The sequence below is a fragment of the Amphibalanus amphitrite genome, unplaced genomic scaffold (genome assembly GCF_019059575.1).
Source record: "Amphibalanus amphitrite isolate SeventyFive unplaced genomic scaffold, NRLGWU_Aamphi_draft 001691F_arrow, whole genome shotgun sequence".
In the NCBI taxonomy this organism is placed as follows: Eukaryota; Metazoa; Arthropoda; class Thecostraca; order Balanomorpha; family Balanidae; genus Amphibalanus; species Amphibalanus amphitrite.
In genome coordinates this window covers 39743-65846 of record NW_024883184.1, presented here as the reverse complement: position 1 = coordinate 65846, position 26104 = coordinate 39743, and the positions used below count along the sequence as shown (strand labels likewise).

Sequence of the window (26104 nt, the reverse complement as noted above, 5' to 3'; positions counted from 1 at the left end):
ATCAAGCCTGCAGCATATACCTAACATTTTTTCCGCAACTTTTATTGCGAAATTCTGAAAAGTTTGTATCACGTCATCTCATGCAATTTGTTAAAATGAATCTTATGGTGCATGTTCTACAGCATCAGTTTAGGTCACCAAAAGTTCAAATAGCAAACAGCAACCGAAATCAAATGGGCTGGTCTGCACAAGTGTGGCTATGCCTTCCGTAGAAGGGTTTTGTCAGTGATTTCTTTAAAAAAGAAGCAATGCTGTAAGATATCGCTGGTCGCTGCAACATTTCCAATTTAATCTTCGAACTTCCCAAACGGATGAAGTGCATGGACACGACAGCTACATCGTTCACCCCCAGGTCATACAGAACGGATGTTCTGACTGTCATCATTTGACAACGGTAATGTCGCTATTCTGCCGCGCACCTCGTAAATCCTCAGGTAGCACCCAGTCAGGCAGACATCCCGATCGCGATGGGGCGGCCGGCGAGCGCCCCCGCCGGCCGTGGGAGCGAGTCGGCCGGGAGCCAATCAGCGCTCTCCGCCGGGCGCGCGCCCTCCCCCTCCCCCTCCCCCGTGTCGGCGGCAGCAGCGCGCGGGTTGTGCCGCGCGCCGGCAGTGATCGGCAGGACAGTGCGCGGGAGGGACGTTAACTGTGGGAGAGTGAGGCCCCTGAGACATGGTGTGAGGTGATCGGTACGGGCCGAGCAGACCGATCTCACAGAGACGGTACGGAGAACTGGAGACTATGGCCGACCGTCTCATGTGCTGTGCGCTGGTGCTGGCGCTTTGTCGAGTCACCGTTTCTCTCCCGGAGGTGTCGGCGCAAAATGAGGAAAAATGCGAGCAGCTCTGCGTGAAGGTAAGCGGAAGTTAGCGCCTGAGTGATGCTGATCTGGGCTTAGGCTTAGCCATAGTTCGTGGAATTGATAGGACAAGAGGCAATGTCATGTCATTAGAATTACGTGCCTTCTACATACATAATACTCCATTACTCCATTTGCTCCGAATCTGCCACACTGCAGTTATATTGAAGGTGTGAGACCGAAACGTTTTTACTGCCGCCCATCGACATGCATGACGGCTTGCGATAAATGCATACCTACCAATAAAAAATCATGAGAAATGTCTTCAATTAAGTGACAAAATGAAAATTAAGTCATCCCTTTGAACAGTACCTAAACGTAACTTCTCTCATCTTCTTACGCACTTTTTGGCCATGCTCTTGCGCAAACCTTTCGTATACCTACTGCTCGGCCCGTTTCCAGTTTCTCATGCGAGCTGTCGAACTCTCCTGATCTCCTGTTGAGCAGCCTGCCGCTCGCATTTCACTTTCCTCGTTTGGGTGTGAATCAAAGCGCATCGGACGCGCGCTGTGCACCGTATAATAGTGTGCACTGTGCAGCGTGCACCCACTGTGCACGGTGGCTGGCGATGGAGCCTAGGCGCGCCGTCACGGTGACGTACTCCGTCACATTTACCGTCACATGAACGGCTACCGTCCCCGACTTCCAGAAACAACGGGCAAGGTGTCTTGGTCTGAGTGATCGCCGCGGTGTCTCGCCGCATTCAGCGACGAACAATGTCAAACAACTGCAAACGAGACCAAACTTCTGACCATTGTATCGTCTCCGTGCAAAACATTCGATCGAATGTCACCTGCTTTAGATTACACGAGATTTGCATGACGACAGTGTGAAAAGAGCCTGTCAGTTTGACAATGGACGATGTTTGGCACTATGTACATATCCATGTCTTCTACATGAAAGAGGATCGGACGTCTATCATGTAAATGTTGACAGGTATGCCTTCGATTCTAACCACCTCGCGAGGTTGACATTGGTGTTACCGAAAACCTCGACATCGCTGTAACATGACACCACAAATTAAGCTGTCAACATCGCACACCAAGACAACGTAACGTGACGTAACGATGGCGTGTTGATCAGCACCGGTGAGAGAGAGAGAGAGAGAGAGAGAGAGAGAGAGAGAGAGAGGGAGAGAGGGAGAGAGAGAGAGAGAGAGAGAGAGAGAGAGAGAGAGAGAGAGAGAGAGAGAGAGAGAGAGAGAGAGAGAGAGAGAGAGTCGTCTGCCGTCACACCACGGCCGTGCGCACGGCGGCGTATGTACATGCTCTGCTGCCGGCGCGCCCTCGATCTGACCTTGGCTCCAATAATTGGCCACATCCCCGAGTTGGTGCAACAGTTCCCCATCCCCTCCCCTCCCCTCCCCTCCCTCCCCGCCCGGTCAAACTGCCGAGCTCCGGTGACACGGAGCGGTCTTTGTTGTCTGCTCGTGTCACCGAACACCGGGGAGGAGACAACGCAGATAGCGATCACAATGGGAGTGACATTGGCTGAAATGGTGTGCGAGGGATGCTTCTCAAAGTTCATCGCGAAATGTGAGCCGTTCATGATTTGTTGGCGCATGATGCGCTTAAACAAACATTGCACATGAATTGAAGTAAATTCTTGATATGCTCATTGTTCAATGCTGACATGCACTATGAGCAGGTGCAGAAATGTTTTCAATCGGTGGGCGTACTACATATGAATATCCAAACACTTTTGTTATGAAGTTCTTTGAAGACTACATAACTTCAGCCGACTCATCCTTCCCTCAAACCTTGCTGAATGCTGAGTACCACGATCATCCTTTTGCTAATACACAGGTGCTTATTCCTGAGTCCAGACGCATCGCATTATCATTTGCGAAGGCCCGGTATTGGTAACACCTTTGTTGAATACAGCAGCAGATCCGTTGATTTCCTTGAACGGCATCATCGCATCCCATTATGGACAAACGGTAGCCGTTATGGTCAAACAGTAGCTGTTGCGGCGGATGATAAGCGAATGGGGCAGGGGACTCGTCTGCAGGCAGGTCACGGTCTCAAGGTGTCGGATCCGCCGACGGCGCCGCGGGTGGGCGGCGCGGTGACTGAGCGGTTTCCTCTGTCATATATTGACACGTCAAGGTGTTTTGAGAACGCACTTGAGGCCCGCCCATGGACCCGTCTGATCTTGGACTCTGCGATCTGCTAGATCGGGACTTGACGGTCACTCAGGTCCAGTTCGGGCGTCTAAGCTCTCTCGAGGCTCGGGGCTCGTGATCGCCAATCCCCGTTTCGACGGCGGGTCGTGTTTGGCAGCGGATATGACAGTCAGGAGCTGGTTATCGCTCGGTCAGGCGTTGGCAGTCCTCGGCGGTGGCCGTCGTGAGCCGTCTGTGTCGGTTTACGGCAGAGAATCCCTCGACATCCGTGACTGGGACAGACGCTGGCTCAGACACAGGCTCTGGCTCACGCTCGCCGACTCAGATACTTGCTCACACATTAGCTCATATAACTATACTCTGTATACTCATATATAGTATCCAGGGTATCCAGGGTATGAGCTATATAGTATATTAGCTCATATGTATATACCCTCATATACCCCATGGCTTAAACACCGCTCAAGCATGGGACAGCCCATGACGCAGCCTATGTAAACACCACTCCGACCCTCTCGAGGTGATGTCCCATCGGCCGTCGGTTAGTTCCGAGTGTTGCAAACACCCTCTTCCCCAGCGACCTTCCCGTACGAGCGCCCCATCACGACCCGCGGACCCTGTCCAAAGTGTGACAGATCGTTATCAACCGTCACGCTGGATTTGATTGCGCGCGAGATCTCGGAGAAATCAGACCGCCTTTGCTCCCAGATGTCCGTAGGTCGTGTTTTGGAACAAGGACGTGCTGAGTTTTGTAGATGTAAGCAGATAATGGTTATGATAGTGCGAGGTTAAAGTGACACAGTGTCGTCTCAGGTTTGCTCAAAATAATCACCGATCTATCTTCAGAACCGTCGAACGTTCAGTCTTGGTGACGTTCTAAGTTTTTACGTGGCTGACGTATGTTTACCATAAGTGCACTGAAATGGTTCGAAGTCGCTCTGTGTTTTAAACGTATCACTATACGCCTACGTGCGTTCTGTGCGGTCCAGCTTGTCCACTTGATTTGCTAAATCGACGTGTCGCCACCAGTGCCAAATATCTGGAGCCGCTGCGGTCAGGAACGTTCTGCACTTGGATGATAGTGTGTGTGCTAAATGCTAATCAGCTGGGACGTCTGGATAATCTCATCACCCACATTCAGACAGGAACCCACTCGCGAAACGGAGTCGACCGGTCTACATGCTCGGCGACAGACGGTTTACTATTTCGAAAACACGAACCGAATCGTTAAAGGGAATGGATGTTTGTTTCGTGCCTAGCGTGAGGCTGTGTATTGTGTAAGTACTTTCATGACCGACATGTGTAGGTACAGTGTAGCCAATCCATTTTTAGGGAATCCTACGCGAGGTTTCTACTTCTTATATAACTCGCGTTCGCGAGAAAGTCTCCATTCCCGTCGTACTTAGCTCTTTATTCCGTCCGTCTCACGCCGCCGCTGACCTGTTTGGTCTCCGGGGACCAGCGGCTCCTCTGTAGTCGCTCCTTGCTGAGTGGTCTCTCGCCTTGGGACCGTCGCTTGGGACACCCCAGGCTCGCTGACGACGTGCTCCAGCCACCCACCGCTGCCCGCTGCCCACCGCCGCCGCTGCGTCCTTTGCCAACAGTCAACACCACCTGTTTTTCACCGCCTGTTCAAAGCGAAGATCCTGCTGATGACTGAACTCATCAGTCTCTCCACAAGTTGTCCACGGCAGCAGTCTGAATCTGTCCACATGCCACAGTCCGTCCATACGGGAGCCGTCCACCCCCCGCCGCCGTCCCCCACGTCCGCCGGTCTCGTCTCGGCGGCGTCTCGGCGCGGCTCCCACCTGCCGCTCCAATCGGGCACCGGCGGAAGAGCGCTCATTGTTCCCCTTTATCACCCGACCTAATGACGCCGGTCGTCGCCGGATCCCGTCTGGCCGGTCCGCAAAAACGGCCGCCGATCGGGGCTGGACGGCACGGAAGCCCCTCACTCCCCGCCAGCAGTCACCGCCGCCACCCCGGCAGGTGAGCACCGGACCCGTCATTAGAGGGCACGGTCACGTGGGGGCCGTCCGTGTCACAGGAACGTGTCACGTGACTCAGCGGGGCGCCGGCCGGGGCTGGAGTGCGCCGGATGTGGCAAAAACTGAGCCGATTTATACTGTGGGGATGATATCGGCAGAATCACGGACAGCGGAGTCTCACACTTCGATCGTCACGCCGTCAAGTGGGAACAGTGATATTAGTGATATGCTGACTCAAGTCAGGCACGCACATGGGGAGGTGCAGGAGCGGCTGAGGTGTAGTGAGAGCGTTACTGCGACTGGCTGCCGGGCGGTAGTCGGGACCGAAGTCCCTCCCAGGCCGAGCGGCGCACCTGTCGAGCCGAGCGGCCGGCCGGTGTGCGTTTTACCGCTGCCGTGCCGTCGACCGGATGTCGCCGGTTGGCCTCTCTCCCTCCCTCGGCCGGAGCTGAGCGTCCGGTGTCAACAGGGAGACCGAGCCAGGCTCCGGAGTGTGTCAACACTCCCGACCGCCGCCGCGGCCGCCCCCGCCCCCGCCTCGGCCCCCGTCCCCCTTCCCTGACACCGGGGTGACGCCGCCCCCCCCCTCCGCCTCCGCCCTCTCCCTCGCCGCCGCTGTATGCAGATTGACCAGGTCGGTGCTGGTTTCCTGCGAGATCAGTGTCGCCCGGCCGGTGAACGACCTGTTCTCCCCTCTCAACCGTCTACCTGTGTGGTCGTGAGGAGATGGAAGGAGAGAGGGAGAAAGAGTGAGAGAGAGAGAGAGAGGAGAGAGAAGAGAGAGAGCGGAGAGAGAGGAGAGAGGGAGGAGAAGGAAGAGAGAGAGAGAGAGAGAGAGAGAGAGAGAGAGAGAGAGAGAGAGAGAGAGAGAGAGAGAGAGAGAGAGAGAGAGAGAGAGAGAGAGAGAGAGCATGTTGGCGAAATTCATAATAATCACTCACTTTATGCCTAAACTTACGTTAGATTAATTTTTTAATTGTGCACGAATTTACAATGTGAGCTTTATTCGTGTTTTGTCAACGCCTGGAAGTGATTGAGGAAAAAGTCTATTTCAGAGCACAGTTAATCGCTATCAGTTTCATGGAGACCTGGAAAGGAAACTGACAATATCTCGCCATGCTATCGGGCTCCTTAGACTTCCGCTGCTGTTTGTTTCAATTTCTTCCTTATTTGCCCCGGTCGACGACGACTTCCGATTATTTCGCGTGAAGGAGCGGTTTCGGGCGGGCCCGACACCGTGTCCACCTGCCTGTAACGACCGTTTGTATTTGTTCCGATCGGATACAAGGCCGCTGCGGCTGACCGCCCCCCCCCCCCATTCCCACCCACCTATGTGGTCCCTCCTCGTACCGCTCTAATCCGGCGCAAATGGGGCGGACCGGCCAGCCGGGCGGCCGGACGGGCGGGTCGCGCGGCGGCCCCGCCCGGGGCGTGGCGCCGCCGCGGTCCGGACGCCGGATCCACAGCCGATTCGCCGGACGGAATGCGGCGCGCCATTGTGCGGTATTCGCGCGGAGACGCGGTGTTGGCGCGACGACCGCGACCGTCGGACGGAATGCGGCGTGGCCTCCGACAAATTACAGCGTGCCGCCTCCACCGTCGGCGCCGCCGGCGGTTGGGCCGTGATTCAACACGGCGCAGCACGGAGCGCGGTGCCCGCCAGACGGACGGTCGCCGTGCTTACTGGACAGGTATGTACAGTCTGTCTTAAAAGTACCGCGCAAAGTGACGGTGGATCCATCAAGCCTGACCGAGGAAGGGCCTGCTGAATTTGAAAGTCACCGAAACAATTGACCTGGGGAATGGACGAGGATGTCAATTGCTTCGGTGACTTTCAAATTCAGCAGGCCCTTCCTCGGTCAGGCTTGATGGATCCATCGTCACTTTGCGCGGTACTTTTAAGACAGACTGTACGCTCTGGTTTACCGCTCACTCGACAAGGCGGCTGTTATTTCCCGCCAGGCTCCTCAGTGGAGCCCGGGTGGGTTAGGACCTTAGCTGATCTAAAGACGTGCCGTCCGCCTGTGGGTGCATCCACAATCGTTTGCCCACGACTGGTCTTCAGTGCAGTCTGATGAAATGGCGTAGACTGGTAGCCAAACTGCACCGATGCAGCTGACAGCCGGCGGCCGGTCATCAAACCTCCGTTTACGGCCGGGCGACCCGGGCTGAACTGCTCGACTGTCATTATTCCCACGATCTCCTGCTGCAGTCGGGCCGCGATGGCAGACCAGACTAACCTCATTACGCGACTGACGAGCTTGGCAAATGTGTGGGCGCCACTCGGCCGCCGCCGTGTCCAGATGTCACGGTCAGGTCATCAGCCGGACAGCGGCGGCAGCGGGCCGCCCGGGGCGGAGGGCGGGCCTGGTATCTGCGGCTGCGCCACTGGAGGACCGCCGCTATCCTCCGGGGCTCGGCGGCCTCTGCGGCGGCTGCACACCGCCAGCATGCCTCGAATTCTCGGCGGTGGATACACGCGACGGCGCCCGCCGGCCGGCCGCCGTTGACCCCGCAGATTTGGTGCGCCTCGCGCCGCCGGCGCCGCCAACGCCGCCACCGCGTCACCGCTGCCGCGACGCCGCCGCCCCTGATCTGCATGTCATGTGGGAGAGAGGCGACTCGCCGCGGACTCGGGCAGAGACACTGTTCGGCGGTGCCCACCGTGAAATTGCCGTGTGGCCGGCCGGCCTGACGGCACACTTTGTGCGCGGGGCGAGTCGCCAGCGCGGCTGGCGCGGTAACTGCTTTGTTTCCTTGGATCTGCCGCTGATGGAGTTGCTTGAGTGAGATGCTTTCACCCCTCTCCGTGTGGCTGCCCAATATCATGAGATTGCGTGCTTATTTAATCACTCTGAAAAATCAACACCGGACAGTTTAACACTCAGAGTCCAATTTACAAAACCGGTTGTAGGAGAGGTTCGTTCAATTGTGACCGGGCAGCCTTCAATGGGAGTTCTCCCCTCGCTGGCTCTATCATCCCCATCTGAGGTCGGCGTGATGAGCGCGGCCAACGATGGCCGCTCACGAGGGCCACGTTCTGACCATTACGAGCGATTCAAACGCGGACAGGGCACACCTGTCGGTTCCGGTGCAGCGGTCGTGCCGGCGAGCGGACCGGGGCGTGGGTGCCCTCCTGCCCTGGCGCCCCCGCCCCTGCCGTCACCCCTCACACCGGCGCCCACCAAGGCCACCTGTTCAGCGACATTCAGTGCAATGTCGCGCCGGTGCAGCGAGCGCTCGGCGCATCGGCACGCTGACAGGTGGCAAACGGGGCAGAACGAACCGGAGGGGCTGGATACTGGTCGGCGGATATCGTAGGCAGGTGAAGACGAAGCTAGTGGACCAGTATGAGGGGTGGACGGAGCCAGTCCCGCTCCGGATGGGCCTAAAACCTTCAAGTGCGTGAGCTGGGAAGATCAATGCCTCAGGTTCAAAGGACATCCTGTTTACTGGAGCGAACGTCGAGCGAAGGGTTCCGTCGCCGGGCGGATGACTGTTGAAATCCCGGCCCAGGACGGCCTCGGGTGCCTCTCGGTCCGTTGGCCGGCGGTGTTATGATCGGCAGGGAACTGGACCGTGCCGTGATCAGTGAAGAGCGTGTTATGATCGGCGCAGGCCGCTCCCGCTGGTCACGGTGGAACCATACGGTCGGATTGCGCCCATTCCGCCCCAGTTCTCCCTGGTCTGGCTCCACACCGGTACCGCGCTACGACCGGACCACGACCGGACCACGATTGGACCACAGCCGGACTGCAGTCGGACCGCGACCCGTGCAGGAGACGAGGCGCATCTCCTGTCTACCGGCCACCCCTGACCCACTCCGGCAGTTTGAGTCGTGGCCTCCGTCATTATCACCGGCTCAACACACGTCATTGAGTTCGCCCGACCAGGAAGCCTTCGACCCCCAGTCCAGCTTGACTCGACTGGTGACTTTAATACGAATAAGTCCGAGTTGTTTAGCCTGCTCTTGAGCTTTGCGCCGTGGGGGCAAGGAACCTAAGGAATAAAAACGCAAAACCTGTTTGGCTTGTGAATGGTGACATACCTTTGATTGCAGCGATATATAAGATCTCCGTGTCTCATGGCGATTTTTGTTCAACTTTATCCTACATGACAGGAAGTACTGGTTTCTGAGTTTGCCTGACCGTCGCGTTATCCGGCGTCTGTCCGTTGTGCGCCACGTGCACACGTGCCTGTCCAGCTCCGCCGTTTGCGCGCAGCCCGTCGGCACTGGCCGATTAACCCTGACAGGACAGGAAGCGTCTGGGAAGCGCCGATGACGGTCTGCAGCACGAACTTCAGTGGCTGCGGCAGTGGAGTCACACCCTTCTCGACTCGGCTCAGCAGACAGTCACGTACCGTGAGGTCACGTGATGTCACGTCACGCGTTCGTGACATGGGTCTCGTGACGAATCGTGACAGCCTCGTGGTGGCCTCGTGACGAAAGGCCGGCGAACTTCACAACACTCCTAGCTAGTTTGGCCGTGTCTACCTTTCATGGCATGCCAGTGCATGCTCGGAGTATGTTCATTGTTCACAACATCGAAAGCTACTAAGAAATTCAGTGAGCCGTTCTCTGCACATGTTTTCAAATGTTTTCCTCTTGGGATCTGTTTGGCTTTCGACTGAACAGTCACGGTAGCTGTTAACCAATCGTTCACGGCCATGACAAGGCGAACTGAATCGATTTATCTCAATGAAACGGTTTGCGGCAGTCATCAGTTCAAGGTCTCATGCTCATGTTGTGTGACCGCTGACTCGGGTATGAATGAGGGTCGAAGAGCAGTCTCGGTCCCCGCACCACCCTGGGCGATCTCCCCGCGGGGCGGTCACTACACCTTTCCCCGCCGATCGGATATCGGTCGGGTCATTTGACCTCTGAACTGCAGGTCAGAGGTCACCTTTTTGCCGTCGCTCGACGCGAGCCGCCCCTCCATCGCCCACCCTCGAGTCTGACAAATAGTGCCACAACTGTATCAATTAGCGCTGGTGCTAGCGGCAGCGCGAGCGACCGGCGCGGCGGCCAGGCCGGGCGGCGAGCCAGCGCCAAAACGCTAAACTCCCGAGTCATGACAGGCATGACATAACTCCAGCCGACATGAACGCCGCTTACGGAATCCTCCACAGCTCGAGTCAGTAGTCAACACGACTCTGCACTCCAGTGAGTACAGAGTCCGCGTCTTGTTTAACTCCAGATCCGGTTCGCAGTTTTGTCCGCCTCTGACTCGTGATGCAGTGAAGTTGGCTTGCAGGTCCACCGGGCAGGCTCAGGCCCGGTTTTGTCTGGTCGCTGACCACAGGCAGTCGCTCAGCCTCGAGAGTACGGCGGCTGGTTACGGCGGTATAACTATCCACAACAGACGGACAGGACTGCGGGGAGCCGGTGCCTGCGGCTCCGGCGGCGGCGCGATAGGTCCGAAACACGCCACCTGTCTGCTCGCTGCTGGAGTGGAGTGCAGGGACTGAGATTGCAGGGGCACTTAGCGTGCTCCCTCACTAGCGGAGCAGACGCCTGTTTGTCTGTGCAGGGCTCAAGATTGCGGCAGTGTCGCAACGAGTCATTTTGAGGTGCATTTGTCTACAGCAAGGGTGAGCTGTGGTCGCCACGCGGTTTGCCAAGACCGTCTTTTTACACAATTATAATTCCTACCAACTATGTTACTGTATACTAAGTACAGCAGACAGCTGGCCGTATTATAGATGACCAAGTCAGGCAGGGAGCAGGCGGGTCCAACTTCCACTGACTGTTGGTTTCACCACGGCGCTCGGCCGCCGTCGCTTCCTCGGCTGCCGGGCGCCCGCGATCGGCCGTCGCTCCAGCGCGCCGAGCCCCGCGGTAGGAGGCGCTGCCAGCCATTATCCAATTGAATCATTGAGCCAATTGACCACGAGGCCCGCGTGCTTTTTGCCCGGCGAGCGTACGGCGTATGCAAAAAGCATGCAAATAGTCTGTCCGGGCCTACCGTCTCGGTTCTACCAGCCGAGGAGTCGGTTGGCAACGGCCATCTCCTGCGGCCCATGAGCGCCTTGCACGCTGCCTCTTCATTCAGACCAATTGAATCGAGTTCTGCAGCTCGCGTACTATTCCTCACGGCCATGGCTACACCACAACAGAGGTGCTAACTCGCTCGGAGAGGTCGGGAGAGATGCAAGTTCAGGCACTCCGTACCATGGTGTGATCGGTGGGTTGTTGCTGCAGCGTCATTTATCCGATACGGCCGCGGTGATGACGGTTGGTCCGAGTTCGTTTTGCGGTTGCTCGGTTGGCTGAAGCTGCACCTGCACTCGCGTCACGATTTACGGACGGGACGGTGGGAATCGGCGAGAAAGACGCGCAATGATCATGCAATGGGGCCTTCACGAAGTCGTCACAAACAAATTGAGTCATTCTTTAAATACCTCGTTCTCACTTTACTGCTAAAAAGAAGCTCATTCGGGCAAGTTTTCCCAAGGCTCTCATTTAGGATGTCATCAGCTGATTTTTATCTGACAACAAAGCTTAAGTGAACACATCGACCCGCAGTACAGGTTATTTTATCTATACTCCGGCGAACTATTTTTGTCGGCAGGCTCCCAGCTCTTGTCGACCGGCCGGGCCGGACGCGGGTATTCTGAGCTGGACGTTCCCATGCGCGGCCGCAGGCCTGCCACGCTGCGACGCTGCGGAAGCGCTGGCCATTGGGAGCGACAGTAGCATGCACCTGTGTTCCCACCCGGCGACAAATTGCCCGCGCGCAGTGCCGGCCGCCGTGCCGCCGACCCGGACCTCTAATCGAGCACAGCGCCGGCACCGCCGTGACGAGCAGAGTGCTGAGTGCTGACTGCCGAGTGCTGAGTTCCGGCCGAGTGTCCACTGTTGGGTGCCGTGGGGACGGGTCGACGTCAATGTCGCGCCCATCGACGGAATTAAGGCGACTGCCCTGAGGATCGTGATTACGCAGCCCTGACAAATGTCCGCTTTGTCGCCCCGAGGCCACATGACAGGCACGAGTCTCACAACTTGATCGGCCGCTAATCACAGTCACAGCCCCGGGAACAACGTCTCAACAAAGCGGCGGCTTCAGTACGCCAGCTGCCGATCGCTATTAGCCGTCGATAATGATACGGTCATCAGTCGGCTCTCTCAATAACCTGGCACGCGCCTCCAGACGTCCTTCAAAAGCACCTGCGGCTCTGGAGGGTCGCCGGCACCTGCTTCGGTGAAAATCCTTCCCGAGTCGCACCTGCTCGAGCTCATGAGAAATCACGAGCAGTCACGAACGTCTACCGTGACTGTGCGCCGCCCCTCCCCCAGCTGAAGGACGAACGTCGGACGGTGGCGGCTGACGTCCGCCGTCCCCGATACTCCGTGTGTGTGACACGGCGACAGCGACCCGACCGTGAAGTGAAGGGTCCTGCTCGCCGCCGCGCCGGCCGGCCGCCCTTTCCCCTCCCGGCGCTCTCATGAACAATGGCGGACCCCGTCGGAAGGACAAAAAGACCAGTCCGCGCGCGTGTGATGCCCTCTACTGAGCATGCATAACCCCGCGTGGCACTAATGGTCCCGGCTACCCTTGAAAAGTCCGCTGGTTTTATTGTGACCACTGCCGTCGGTGGCCGCAACTGACACTCGGCGCTCGCTGGGGCGAGAAGGCAGAACTGTCAGAACTACCCGACCTGCAGTCGGCGCCATCAGGGCGTTCTAACCAGAGTCCAACGACGCTAATTGGTCGTCGGTGTCATGTCAGCACGGCGGCGGCAAGACGGCATTGTGTGCCGCTGATAGCGTCTGGAAGCCGTCACCCCATGGCGTATGGTCAGTGTCATTTCCAGGGTGCCCACTATATTGTTCATTGTCTCGTGCAGCGTTGTGTTAAGATCGTGACTGTTTTCCCCAAGCATCCGTCAACGTCTGTCAACACGTGTAAGTAAAGTAGCGCGATACCCATTCATTCACCCATGCAGCGAGTTATGAATGAATTGTCTCGTTTGTGAAGTCATTCAGGAGTTTGTAATTTAATAATTCATCCGTTCGCTTCCTTTATATGTTTGTCGCTTTCTGTTGTCTAGGTAGGTATAGGGTGAATAGGTCAAAAACGCCCCCATTAAGCGCGAAACCTTCTGACACTCAACCCAACCCAGATTACTCAAACCTTTGGGCACCATCATGTAGCTCATTCTTTTTACTACGCTTTGAGACCAAAAAAAGACACTTGCGTGTGGTATTTAACCCCCCAAAAAGGTTTCCGCATACCCTTACAAAAGGGCGTTTTGCCCCACACCCTGGGTAATACGCCCACACCCATGTGCAAAGCGCCCCCACCCCATCCATCAACAGAAAATGATGAACATGGCAGAACTTGACGTCATTCTGACGTCATTTGTGGTTAACCTATCATAGCCTTTGGAATAAAATGTTGTTGCAATGTGTAAAATGGATGCCCGGAGGAGTCCTGAAAGTTTGGTGACAATATCTGCAGTCGTTTAGGATATATCAGCAAAAAAGGACAGGGAGAGGCCTTTTCGGCCCCGACCTACAGGGCGCTACCCTGCACTCTCACCACCGTGCAAAACGCCCCCCTTTCAGAAAACTGGGGGCGTCTTGCCCCATGCATCGTCTTTAGTAGGCGTCTTTCCCCATCCACTCCATTTCCGGTCAACAAAATATTGACAAAAAACGCGCCACTAACGCCGTAGCATAATAAATTCAACAGAATGACAATAAAACGCAGTTTTGAGTGATGTGCACAATAGCAAGTTTTGTGATATAAAGAGGGCATCAAAAGCTTAGGAATCTTCTGTAAAAACAACAAAAACAACACCCAAAACCAACATCAGCACCTACCTACGCTGCTCCTCAAGACGCAGAACCGAAAATAGAGAAGAACTACGTAAACAAGCAGCTGATTGTTCTGAAAGACAGGATAAAACACCTATCCGCCGATAAGATCTACGATTTTTTTAGGGGAGGCGTTTAACCCAGGGGTGCGTTTTCCCCACAGTTACCCTATGTGTGGCTTCCAGCTTTCCCGAATATTTTTTTTTTTGCTATCCAGTTAGAAGAGCCGTCTTATTTTCTGCATCGAACCTACATGTTTTATTGATAAGGTTTATTACATATTACGTTACGTTCATCACTTTTATAACAGTTTGTTTCAATTTATATGTAGGCTCATATGCAGAGGCATATGTCCGAATGCATTTCAGTGGCCCGATTGAACACGATCCGTGCTTGGTTGAGATGCTGAATTTGTTCATATTATCAAATTATCATCAAATTATCATTTGATCACTCACGACTTTGGTCAATAAACTCATCCCGTTAACCAGTGAACAATAACTGTCCCCAAAACGATCTTTCCTATTTTTGTTCGGAACGTGAGAGAACGGATGTCTCGCGTGAGATACTAATTATCCATCCATCATGACCGTTCTCTGAAGGTTTAAAGGGTGCAACCGTTCCCCGACAGCCGCAGTTCATCAGTCCAATGAAGTAACTAACGCGTCAGCTCTGCGAACCGCTCGCAGCTGCGCCGCCATCACCGCGCCGGGGGCTTTGTTTCGACCGCGTGTGTCGCCAGCCAATCATCTCACCCGCCGACCGTGAACGGTGTGACGTCATCTCACGGCGCGGCGTGCCGGTCCATTTCACGGCGCGGGGAGGGAGGGAAGGGGAGGTGGCCCGGTGACCTTCTGAGGGGGTGCGGACCATGACCGACCCCCGCGGCGCGCCGGGCCGGTCCGCTCAGCGCTGCCAGACGCGTGACGAGCCGACCTGCCGAGAATGGGGTGGAGAGACTAACTCGACAGCTGACGTGTGCCCGCCTACCAACATTGGCTACAATATCCAACCCTGCTTTTTAGTTTTTAGTTTCTATTTGTTTCGTCTCCCTTGATAACACGTCCGTGCCTAGAAAGTTAGGTGAACGTCCAGCACGAAGCATTATTATTTGCGACTTTCGCTAATGTTGTAACAAGTCAAAGTTTGCGGTGCAGTGTCCACCGAGAGGCAAACCTTTCGGAGTGTTGATCGAATCAGCTCAATGAACTCGATCCGCCCTAATCAGCATGGAACTACTGCTGGCTGCCAGTGACGCTGTGCTAAGAAGTTGACCCCAGTTTAACATGTAAATAACAGGCGAGAGACGATTGGTCGAATGGATTGGTACCGATCAATGGCACGCCACTAAGTTGTCTCGCTGATAACTTCTGCCAGTTAAGAGCATAAGCCGCTCAAAATAATATGGGTATGAAACGATATGTGCTTGTAAAAAATTCAAAAGATCTTGCAAGTGTTTCTCGGGTACGGGTAGGATTATTAGCTTTAACATTTCACAGGGGTGTCGTAGTTACTTAGCTTGGAACTCCGGATAAAGTTCATTGGAGATAACGCTGCCACGAGGGCTGAGGCCAGTGCCTCCAGCGAACCTTGCTCATAACATTTTGCAAATCGGCACAGTGCGAACAAAGAAATGTGTACGTTGTAATTGATGACTCCGACACATTTCTCGACAGGCTCAAGCCAAAGGTTATTCTTCGTCCTCAACATGACTAACTCGCTTGTTTTCTTCTGTTCCAGAACCAGGGACGAGGCTCAAATCTGGAGACATCGTGCGATGAAAGCTGCAGACTTGAACAGGTGAGCCAACAGAACTCTGTTTGCATATAAATATGATCATAAAACGTTAATATAGATAGACATACATGCGCATTTTTCAACACCAGCACGGTCGCTAACTGATTTATGAGCACAATAGTATATCATGACCTGTCTGATTTATAAATCAGTCACTGTTGGGTAATCAGTTCAAATTCCATCACATTTAGTGCGCAAGAAATGGCGTCTTTCCTCTCCTGTAATAAAAGGTCCGACCTGTTACGACCAACATCCTGCGGCTAACGACATAGCCATCAGGGCGGTCAGAAAAACGGCGCCGGTAAAGACAGATCCGGCGCCGTGGATACAAATGACCGCGCACCGGCCGGCCCCACAGTCCGCGCGGCCGCCCAAGGCTGTCCCTGCCTCGCACCTTTGTGGGCGCCGCGCCGGTCGCGTTCTCTGGGGCCGGACGCCCCGCTGACCGGCCGTTCAAACAGTGACCGGTGGACCGACTGTTTGTCGCCGCTCGGCTTCTGTCAGCGCGGCGCGCGCGTGAGAGACGGGCTTCCGCCGGTTTTGTCTAATGCGGCGCTCCCACGTCCCGGGCCGGCAGCGGCGTGCGGATAAAATCGCCAGGTACGGCAAAAAGTGTCCATCACGGGACTGGCCACAATACAGGCCGCTAATCTTTTTATTATGGGCGCCGATCGTTTCCGCGGCCGTTGAATGGAGAGGAAGTTCCGGCTTTGATCGCGGCGTGAGTTGTCGCGGCGGCGGCGCGGCGGGGGAGGGGCGGCACGCGGGCGGCGGCCACACCGCCAAATCACGGCGCGGACCGACGCACTGATTCGGCCTCAGCCGGAAGGCTCGCCGGTGGCCGGGTCGGGTGTGCGCGCCACTGAGCGGGTAATATCCGGCCGCGAGCTGATGGCGGCGGCGGCGGCGGCGCGGGGGAACGTGGGGCGCCCGCTGCGACACCGCGTCACCACCGAATGGGATGGCACTGCAAGTCACCGAGGGCGGAGCGCTACCAACAAAGGGTCGGGCCGGTCTGTGACGGGACCACCGTCACGAGTGTCGCAGCGGGTGACGGTGGGACGGCCCGCCCTCACCGCGCCCGTGGGACTCGTCTCAACCCGACTCCAGTCCCCTCCGTCTGCGCCGTCACCGCAAATTAAACCAAACTCGCCCTGTGAGCTTCCAGACCGGTGGGTGCAGGGCCCCGTCCCCGCGGCAGCCATTTTGTGACGGTGTGAGCGGCTCTGTTTGCCGGTCGGACGCGGAGGTCAGGCTGCGTGCCGCCCCGTCCGAGTCACGACCTCGCGTGTGTGCCCTTCTCATTTGATCGGTCGCGGCCGGATGTTTTAGCTGGTCACATTGTTAAACAGCGGCCTTCCGCAGAGGATGTGAAAGCCATCTCGGCGCGACCGTTCGCGGGATTTTCCATGTAAAAAGGCGTGACGCACCTGTACGGCTGGGATGACGTATCGCATGACGTTGGGGTCACACAACGTGACGACCTGAATGACATTCCGTCACGGGAAGTGACGGATCCAGCCCACAGCCGATATCGGCCAGTGTCAGCGCAAGTAAGTCACAACAGGTATACCCAAAACGGAAAGCGAAACAAAATCATATCCGTAAATATTTAAATCATGAGCAGCAAACATTTAAACACAAGTACAATCACAGTCAATGCTTAAATATATAGCATGCTATCTTAACGTTAAAAAGAAACATGCGAATGGTAAATACGTAGTTGGTTTTTAGTGTTTATTATTTTTACCATGAACGGCAATTTAGACATGCGACGTTAAAAGCGATTCTTTTTAAAAAGACACCAAGGCAAACACAAAACTGATGCGAGTGTACGGGGAAAACGGTATGCCATCCAACAAATAAGTCATTTTCGATCCCTTGTTTTTACCGCATAATCTCTCTGTTTCAGTGCAATAAAGGATGCGCCGGGAGAAATCGCTCCCTCGAGTCGTCTTGTAAACAATTTTGTGTGAGTATGGGGCGGAGACGGTTCCTTTCTACACCATATATCGTGTGATCTGTCAGCTGGATTATTTTTGTTTGAGTGGTATAGTGATAGTGGGAACGGTCGGGTAAATAAGACCGTATTCTGGATCTTTGGAGCGGGATGGTAACACATGAAACAATAACACAGACATAAAATACGCCTCCTGTCACTGAGTTTGGAGAAGAAGTCTAAACTAAGCTTTTTTATCTTCGTTTTTATAATAATAGGTTGGCACTTGAAATGCAGGGTCATTACTTATGTATGTGCCTGATATATTTATGACTGCTATGTATTTTCTGACCTTACTCGATTCGCTTTCCTGCATCTTGAGCATTTCATATCACATCTCGACCTGACCTGACCTGACCTGACCTGACCTGCCCGGACGTCATTTCCCTCATCAGATGGACGAGGGGCCGTCATCGCAGCAGGGAGAGCGCTGGTACTGCGTCATCGGCTGTAACATCGCCGTCAGTCGATACGTTCAGCAGCTCAGAGGTGAGGAAACACCTCGCGAAATATCAGCTGCCATCCGCCGAACCATTCGGCAGCTATTTCCCCACCCGTGTCCCCTGACCGGCTGAGTAAAACCAGCGGCCTCCGAGAGCCCGTCCGTTTGTGTATAATGGCCCGCCGCCCGCCGGCCCCCAGAAACGACCCGTTGGCCGGCCGTTTAAGCGCTGCAGCGCTACACATGTTTATGACTGCGGTGTCCAGTTGTCACATCAGTTAGGTACTCATGCGAGAGCCACGTTTGTTTACGCTCTCCGAGCTGGCACGGGTTTGACTCCAAACTGGCAGTTTTTTCGTTCTCCCCGCTATCAGCGGATTAGGCCTCCATGCCGTATCTTCAACGGACAGTTTTCAATAGACGGAATATACATGTTTGCACCATTGATGACTTCCAACGTGCTGAATATCTCGGCAATGTCGCACGGTAGTCTGTCGAAATTCCAACACCAGATTCTATGTGGCAGCTGTGGAATGACTACTTGGGTAATGTGTATATCTGTCCGTGGCCATATGCCAGATGTCTGTATGTATAATTAATGCCTGCACTTTGACACAAATTGCTGACTCGTAAAATTCAGATTAAAACCTCGGTTTAATAGCCCTCGGTTTAATCGGTTATTCGGGCTGTGCTCGTGCGTTTTTAGATAAATGATAAAAACGTTTAACCTTTACTCAGCGCGTGCCTATTCCGTTCCTCTGACTGCGCCCCGTCCGACAGAGGAGCTCCAGCTGGGCGCTCCGACTCTGGTGCCGGACTCGCTGACGGCCGACTCCGTCACCATCCGATGGCTGGCCCCTCCGCTGCCGCACGTCATGCTGCTCGTTCAGTACAAGTGAGTAGGCGTCACGCCTTACGTCTGCCTTTACTGTATTTTATTGTATGCCCTTGCCCCTTGGTCTATCAGAGTCCGACTGCCGACGCGTTCCGTCTATATCGTTTTCTGTTTACCGCAGGCGGTCGATAAATGATAATAAAGTTTAGTGCTATATCATTTTTTTTCTGCATAGTTTGCATATTTAAATTCGATGCAATTGCTTACCCAATATCCATGTCTACGTCACTCTAACGTTCATTGCTTTCCTTGCTTACTTTAAGTCATAACACGGGACCGGCATATGCGAGCATTTCGTAGTTTTCACTTTGTGCTTTGCGGGACAGCATACGTTCCAGGCGTTTGTTTTGCGGCGCAGTATCCCATCACGGACTCATTATTCCGCCCGCCATTGTAAACGGTGTGTGACTGAGAGCAATCGCTGTTGATGCTATTTAATCTGTTTACGTTAAATGTTTTTGTCTCCCCTCAGGTATTCGGATCTACCCGGCGAGTGGATATTTTATCAGCCGGACGTGAAACTAAACGCAAGCCAAGTTACAATCACGGGACTAAAACCCTACACGAAATACCAGGTAAGCTCGAGCCATGAGCCTCCCTCATCCAGCAGATCCTCATCAAGTCTTCAGTTATTGTGTCGCATGTTATAATATAGACGCTGTCCATTCTCAGCTGGGCCCCACTGCGTGGCGCACTGGCACGTGCCTTGGTGGTCGCTGGTGCCCGGCGCCTTTGGGACAAATATCCAAATGGCAGTGGCCGTCTGAAGGATACCAGGTCCGGCTATAGTGTAGACAGAGGTCTCTTGGGAGGCCGCAGTGCGGCTGTGGTGGAGCAGTTCTGTAAGAGTTTACGAGAACGTGTTTGGCACGGCACTATGAGGTCAATGCGCTGATAGAGTAGGCCGATTAATATAGTTTTTTCATAACTTATTTGATTTTTATGTAACGGTCCGTTTCTCGTTGTGTTCCACAGTTCCGCGTGCTGTGGGCGGTGGCGGCCAGTCAGGAGCCTCTGCCGGGCGCCCCCTCCCACCCGATCTCCACTCTGGCCCGCGGCCGACCGGCCTCAGCCCCCGAGGCTCTGACGGTGGCGGCTCCGGACGCTCACCACGTATCTCTCCGCTGGCTGCCGCCGTCCTTCCCCGGCGGCCCTCTGGTCAGCTACCTGCTGGTGGTGCGCGCCGGTGGCCAGCGTACTGCAGCCGAGATCGACCCCCACCTGACGTCACACGTGCTGGGCGGCCTGCAGCCCAACACCAACTACACGGTCACCGTCTCGGCCATCAACAAGGACGGCGCCGGGCCGCCGGCAGAGAGCTGGGTGCGCACCCCGGCACTCGCGGCCGAAGGTGAGCGAATACTGATAGTCTGAGAGAGGAAAGGGTTGTTTCTGCGGTCGTCTGACCACACCGCTGATGGCAGTTCGGTCACCATATCACGGCCATAATATTTGATGTTTTGCTTGAGCTACATTTGCGTCGAGAAATATCCCATGACCAGTGGTTCTGTGTCTCGGGGTCTCTGGGATATCCATGTCATCATCAGCAGCCAGCACTGCATTCATACGACAGGCTCCAGTCATCTTTCTTGTGAGCTCGGTGACACATGAGTCTGCTCACTGCTCATTTGCCCCGTTGCCCCTTCCTTACTCCGGGGTGACTATTTAACACCCAACACCACCCCTGACGTCACACGCCCCTTTTATGCAATCACCAGAGACGCAACCGCAACCCTTGTTGCAGCTCACAATGACGTCACACTCCTCTTTCAGTCTCTACCCAGGAGAGGCCAATGCTCATCATCGGCTCTGGAGATCTGATCTTGCGACTGAAAATGAACGTCACTTCGGCGCCGAGAACGGTCTACAGAGCCGACAAAGGCGTCAACATCACAGGTCGGTTTATGGTTCATCTCGGACATGGGAACGGTGGTAGTGGGTACTGGGTCCATTTGAGATCCACTTGTCACCACGAGCACTGCTAATGAGAGTTGAGACAGCTGTATAATTGTTTATACTGATGCTTGTTAGACTGGGCAGCATGTCCAGGTCAGCCAATTCTTTCGGCATTTTTTTTTTTATTTGAGACAATAAAGTGCTGAAGCATTGCGAAATTTTGCTCAATGCCTGCATATCATGCAAACGTGACCTCAGCTTGGTTTGTAGACCAGGCACCATACCCTCTGCAACCCCCTGAAGACACGATTCAGACTGTCGTCTGTTGCCAGCCAGCCGTGTGACCTCTTTTAACCTGTCTGTGAACCTTACACACAGCCATGCATGTCTCCTCGGGCTGGCTGTTTCTGTTCACCTCGGCTGGTCGTGTGACCTCTGGTGACCTGCCCCCCCCCCCTCAGGTACGGCCATGGACGTCTCCTCGGCCCAGCTGTTCCTGGCGACCTCAGCCGGCCGTGTCCTGCGCCTGCCTCTGGACGGTAGCGCCTCTCGGCCGGTAGATGTCACCCCTGTCGGCCTGGCCGGTCAGCCGGCGCTCCTGGCACTGGATTGGCTGGCCGGCGCCCTGTACGGACTGGTGGCCGCCCCCGATGGAGACTGGACCGTGCAGCGCTGGCTGCTGGAGGACCCGACGGTGATCGACACTGGTCTGCGCTTCGCTGCCCGGCCGGCGCATATGGCTGTCGATCCGCAGAATGGGTAGGTAGACGAAGGAACCGTGGGTGGCCCATGAGAGGATTCTTCGGTAGCTGTAGGTTTATGAGTCACTAAGGTCCAGATTCCCTCAAAAGGCTGTGCTTTATCAATGGCGTGCTAAAATAGCCCCTCACTGAGAGCAGCTTTAAAAGCAAATAGCTGTTCGATCAGCGTGATCCTCACCAGAAGGCTGCAAAAGGCAGTGGCGTTTCCGGCGACTTCCGTTCTGCGTCGGAATACACAGTCCATAAACAGCTGACCCATCGGTTTTCTACTTCTCTCTGGCCGGCATGTCCCGCCGGAACCATGAGCCAATAGTTTGCTTACACAGTCGCTCGTCGCGCTGAGACAGTCGGCCGCCGCTCGGCCACCCCCGCGCACCTCCTTCTGCGGCCGCTGACGTCACCGGTGACCCGCGTGACGTCACTGGATAACTAGCGGTCAGTGTCAGGTGGGCGAGGATTCCGGTCTCAGTGGCGAGATGTGTCATTACCGATATATCCCAGGCGCTCGGTGGCCGCCTTGCAAGTCTGACAAACCCAGAACAAACAAACAAACAGATAGACGAGAGCGAGACTTCACACGGGGGTTATGCACAGGGCTGCAATTGCTACAGTTGCAACGGACCTTTCATCTCACTGTCACAGCAGCCCGGCGATGCCGATCTTGTTACACTTTAGGACACCCAAATGGCAGCGAGCTTGTTTTCTGACGTAAATTACACCCACAGTGCACTTCGTTAAAGTGCCCGTGCGTATTGATTTAAGCATGCTTGGCTGGTTTACATGAATTCCCTCTCAGGTCACGGTGTCACCCTCCCCCTTCTGATTTTGGCAGTTATTTCTACTACTCGGTCTCTGAACCCAGCCCGGACGCAGGCCTGTTCCGGTGCAGTTTCGACAACATGACCTCAGCCGAGCGAGTGGCCTCCGGTGCTGACCTCAACTTTGCCACCTTCGTCATCGATCACACCAACTTCAGCGTGCTGGTGCCCGGCCGAGAGAAGAACACCGTGTTCGCCCTCTCCATGATCAGGTGAGCCATGGCAATACTATATCTGTTCACCTCACGTCATCATGTGTGTTTTGCTTGTTAGAATGTTGGCTTATGCCTGCAGTAATCAGTTTTGTAATCCGACCTGCGTCGAGTTCTGCTCCGCTCTTTGACATTTTATATGACGTCTCAGCCCTCCTTTTGGTCTGACACTCTGTTTTCGCCTAGGCTATCACTGTCCTGCCCATATTATTCTTCCCAAATCCCCAATAAATGATCCTCTGTGCATCCACGCCCTGCTCTCCGCTCTGCCTCTAACTCTCCCCCTCCTCTCTCCCCAGCTGGAGCCGGACCGATATCCGCAGCGGCGCCGTCCGGCCGCAGTACGACGGAATGCTGGCGCTGGCCGAACACGCGCGCACGCTGTGCTGGTCCCGCGGACAGCACATCTACCTGGAGACGTACCGGGCCGACCGGCGCGCCCACTACGCCAACCAGTTCATGTTCAGCCAGACCCGACTGCCGGTCATCAGTCTGCACGTGCAGCACCCGGCCTCGCAGCCGCGGCCGGCGCCGGCCAGCCCGCCCAGGGAGCTCCAGGTCAGTCCCGTCACGGAAGGAAAGGGAGGGGCAAACCCAGACGCTGTTGGAGGACATTTTCGAAATGCTAGCAAGGCAATTACGCTTACCGAAAGCAAAGCCCTCGTATTTAAATGTAGGTCTATGCTAGTCGCTTGAGTGAAAATAAATGACTATCACAGTTATTGGTCGTACTGACCACGTTTCTGTCCGTTCAGGTGGTATTCCACTCTGGTCGCGCGCTGGCCCGGTGGCAGCCGCCGGCGCTCTCTGGACTGGCCGGCCCTGCCGCCTGGAGTGACTGGACCTACCAGCTGCGGCTGACCGACGCTGCCGGCCGGAGCAGGGATGCGGAGAACATTACAGGGACAGAGGTCACCGTGGAGAAGTTGGCTCCCGACACACAGTATACCCTGCAGGTCAGTGGGGAGTTGGGGAGATCAGGGAAAGGTCGTAGAGATCAGTGACGAGTCGCAAACGTCAGTCATAGATCACATAGGTCAGTTATGAGTCGCAAAGGTCAGATACATGTAACGTAGGTTAGTGACGAGTCGGAAAGATTACACGAAGGTCACCCAGGTTACTGGTTAGTTACAGGTCATTGAGACTTATGAGAACCCAGCGCTGTTTGAAGTTGCATGTACAATTATACGAGTGCATATTAGGCTCAGCCACGGTTTATCTTTCCCTTCCTGTTCTTCAGCTGTCTAAGTGCGCACACATCTGTTTGTGACTTCGACTCTCTTTGACAAACCTCCCTCCCTCTCTAGGTGCGCGCCCTGTCCGTGAGCGGCCTGGGCCCGTGGTCGGCGCCGTTCCGCGGCCGGACTCTGGAGCACCACCTGGACGCCAGTGGTCCGTTCCTGCTCTGGTCTACCGAGGTGGGCCTGCTGAGGTCGGATGTGATCGGAGACCGGCCTACGGTGCTGGTCAGCCGCGCCAGCTTTAACGTAAGTGTCGGTGGTCATAAGGCTGGGGTGAGGGTGGAACGGCTTGAAAGGGTAGTGATGTAATAGAGGCTGCCCTAAGAAAGTCCAGCTAGCTTTAACCGTGTGATGGTAGCTTCCGCAGAATGACATGAGAGGGGTGGGTGGAGGGTCGAGTCTAATTTTCTAAGGCTCAGACAAGTCGTGAATTCAGGATTTGGTTTGCTCACGGCCTAGTCTGCCTGCAGCCTATTGTCCCTGTTTCACTGAATACCTCCTCCTTCCAGGCCTCAGACAAGAGCGGCATCCACGTATCGGACCTGACTTGGTGTGACGACATCATGTACCTGGCCACCAACGACTCACGCGTCTACTCTCACGACCTACGTACGGGCGAGCTGCGGCAGCTCGGGGACGCCGTACAGGCCACAGCACTGGCCGTGGATTGGATCGGGCGGCGACTCTACTGGTCCAGCCCCAAACAACAGCTGGTACGGCGCGCAGAAATGGCAGTCGTGGTGGCAGTTTAGTGCGGTGTGGCGCGGCGCAGTGGTTAAATATTTGTTCCCAGAATGTTTATTCACACAATCATGAGAGCGCTGCGCTCTGAAAACATCCAGCCGAGGGGCGGTGAATGTCATCTGCGACTCATCAGAGCGAGTGGAACGCGTCGGGCGTGCTGGGCGGGCCGACACTAGGCTTTGCCAGTCACCGCGACCTCCGACCTCATAGCTCGGTCTGACTGTCCCTTCACTGACTCCCCGGCCTGACCTCCACCCACCCGCCGACAGATTTACGGCGCACCGCTGCCTGATGATGACGTCACCTCAAAGGATGACGTCACCGCCGGCACTCCTCTGCCGTTTTTCACTGCTGCAAGGCACCTCAGAGTAGATGCCCTCCGCGGTGTGCTCTACTGGGCGACTGGACACACAGTAGAGGCCAGCTACCTAAACGGAGAGAGGCGCAGGCACCTTTACAAGACGGGCATCTTCTCCGGAAAACAGGTGAGGAAATATTCGTAGGAGTGAAGGAGGTGGAAGACGTACAAATGGGCTGGGGGATACCGAATGAGTCAAAGGAGTAAGCGGGGCTCGTGTCGTCATGGATTTTCCCAGGCTGGAACGCTGGGAGGCGTGTTGTTTATTTACACGACGGGTGTGGCGTGAAATGATCTCGATGAGTCGACAGACACAGCTTCGGTTGAACGTAATCGAAGGTTATGTGCCAATCACTGTGGCATGTATGTAGATGTGTTGTGTATACGGTCAGCACAATCCGCTGATCTGACCGATCTGACCGTTACACGGCTCCCCGTCTCCCAGGTGGTTGGCCTCACGCTGGACCTGGCCGGCGACCGTCTGTTCTGGATCGTACGCGACTTCAGTGGCTCCAGTCTGCACGTTCTGCCCCTGCTCGCCTCCCTGGAGGGAAGCAATGACACGGCACCGCCGGCTGAGGTCATCCCGCTGCGCCACAAGCAGGTAAAGGGACCGCTGCACTTCTTCAGCGGGCGACTACTCTGGGTGATGGAGGACGAGTCAGCCGTCATCGCTGACCCGGCCGTGGCTCACTTGGCCGTCATCAACGCTGACGGCGTCACCGGCCTGCGGATGATCTCCGTGCTGGATGGAGCGCTGCATCCTCTGCCCGCCGGGTTCACCGACTCCCATCAGGTACACGTGCTACCTGACAGCGTACCGGCCGAGTCTGTCACCCTCTCAGCCGAGGACGGAGGAGTGACGGTCAGCTGGGAGGCCGTCACAAACACCAACTTTGCGACGGTGACGTACCGCGCTGAGCTGAACGGCCGCCAGGTGGCGGTGGAGGCGCCCGAGGCGGAGTTGGACGGAGCCCTGCCGGCCTTTTCGCCGGTCCAGGTGGCGCTGAGAGCGGTCACCAGGTGGGGCGAGTCGGCCCTGACCCAGGTCACCCTTCACACGCCCGAGGGTACGCCCAGCGAGCCGCGCTCCCTCAGGGTGTTCACACTCCGGCAGCAGCCCATCGTCGATCCCCAGGTGAGAAATA

At 55.6% G+C, this 26104-nt stretch overlaps 1 protein-coding gene across 1 annotated transcript in view; it reads left to right on the top strand.

The window, feature by feature from the left end:
• The first annotated feature begins 607 nt into the window (after positions 1 to 607).
• The window catches only part of LOC122374663 (proto-oncogene tyrosine-protein kinase ROS-like), a 43978-nt gene continuing 18481 nt past the window's right edge, over positions 608 to 26104 (top strand). The window contains exons 1-16 of the mRNA XM_043353542.1: positions 608 to 855; positions 15534 to 15593; positions 17503 to 17562; positions 17985 to 18078; positions 18812 to 18926; positions 19399 to 19501; positions 19902 to 20277; positions 20700 to 20822; positions 21284 to 21581; positions 22416 to 22613; positions 22913 to 23171; positions 23369 to 23569; positions 23921 to 24100; positions 24364 to 24567; positions 24868 to 25083; positions 25402 to 26094. Of these exons, the coding sequence (XP_043209477.1) occupies positions 742 to 855; positions 15534 to 15593; positions 17503 to 17562; positions 17985 to 18078; positions 18812 to 18926; positions 19399 to 19501; positions 19902 to 20277; positions 20700 to 20822; positions 21284 to 21581; positions 22416 to 22613; positions 22913 to 23171; positions 23369 to 23569; positions 23921 to 24100; positions 24364 to 24567; positions 24868 to 25083; positions 25402 to 26094 (3294 nt within the window). The 5' untranslated portion in view covers positions 608 to 741. The remainder of the gene's footprint in view (positions 856 to 15533; positions 15594 to 17502; positions 17563 to 17984; positions 18079 to 18811; positions 18927 to 19398; positions 19502 to 19901; positions 20278 to 20699; positions 20823 to 21283; positions 21582 to 22415; positions 22614 to 22912; positions 23172 to 23368; positions 23570 to 23920; positions 24101 to 24363; positions 24568 to 24867; positions 25084 to 25401; positions 26095 to 26104) is intronic.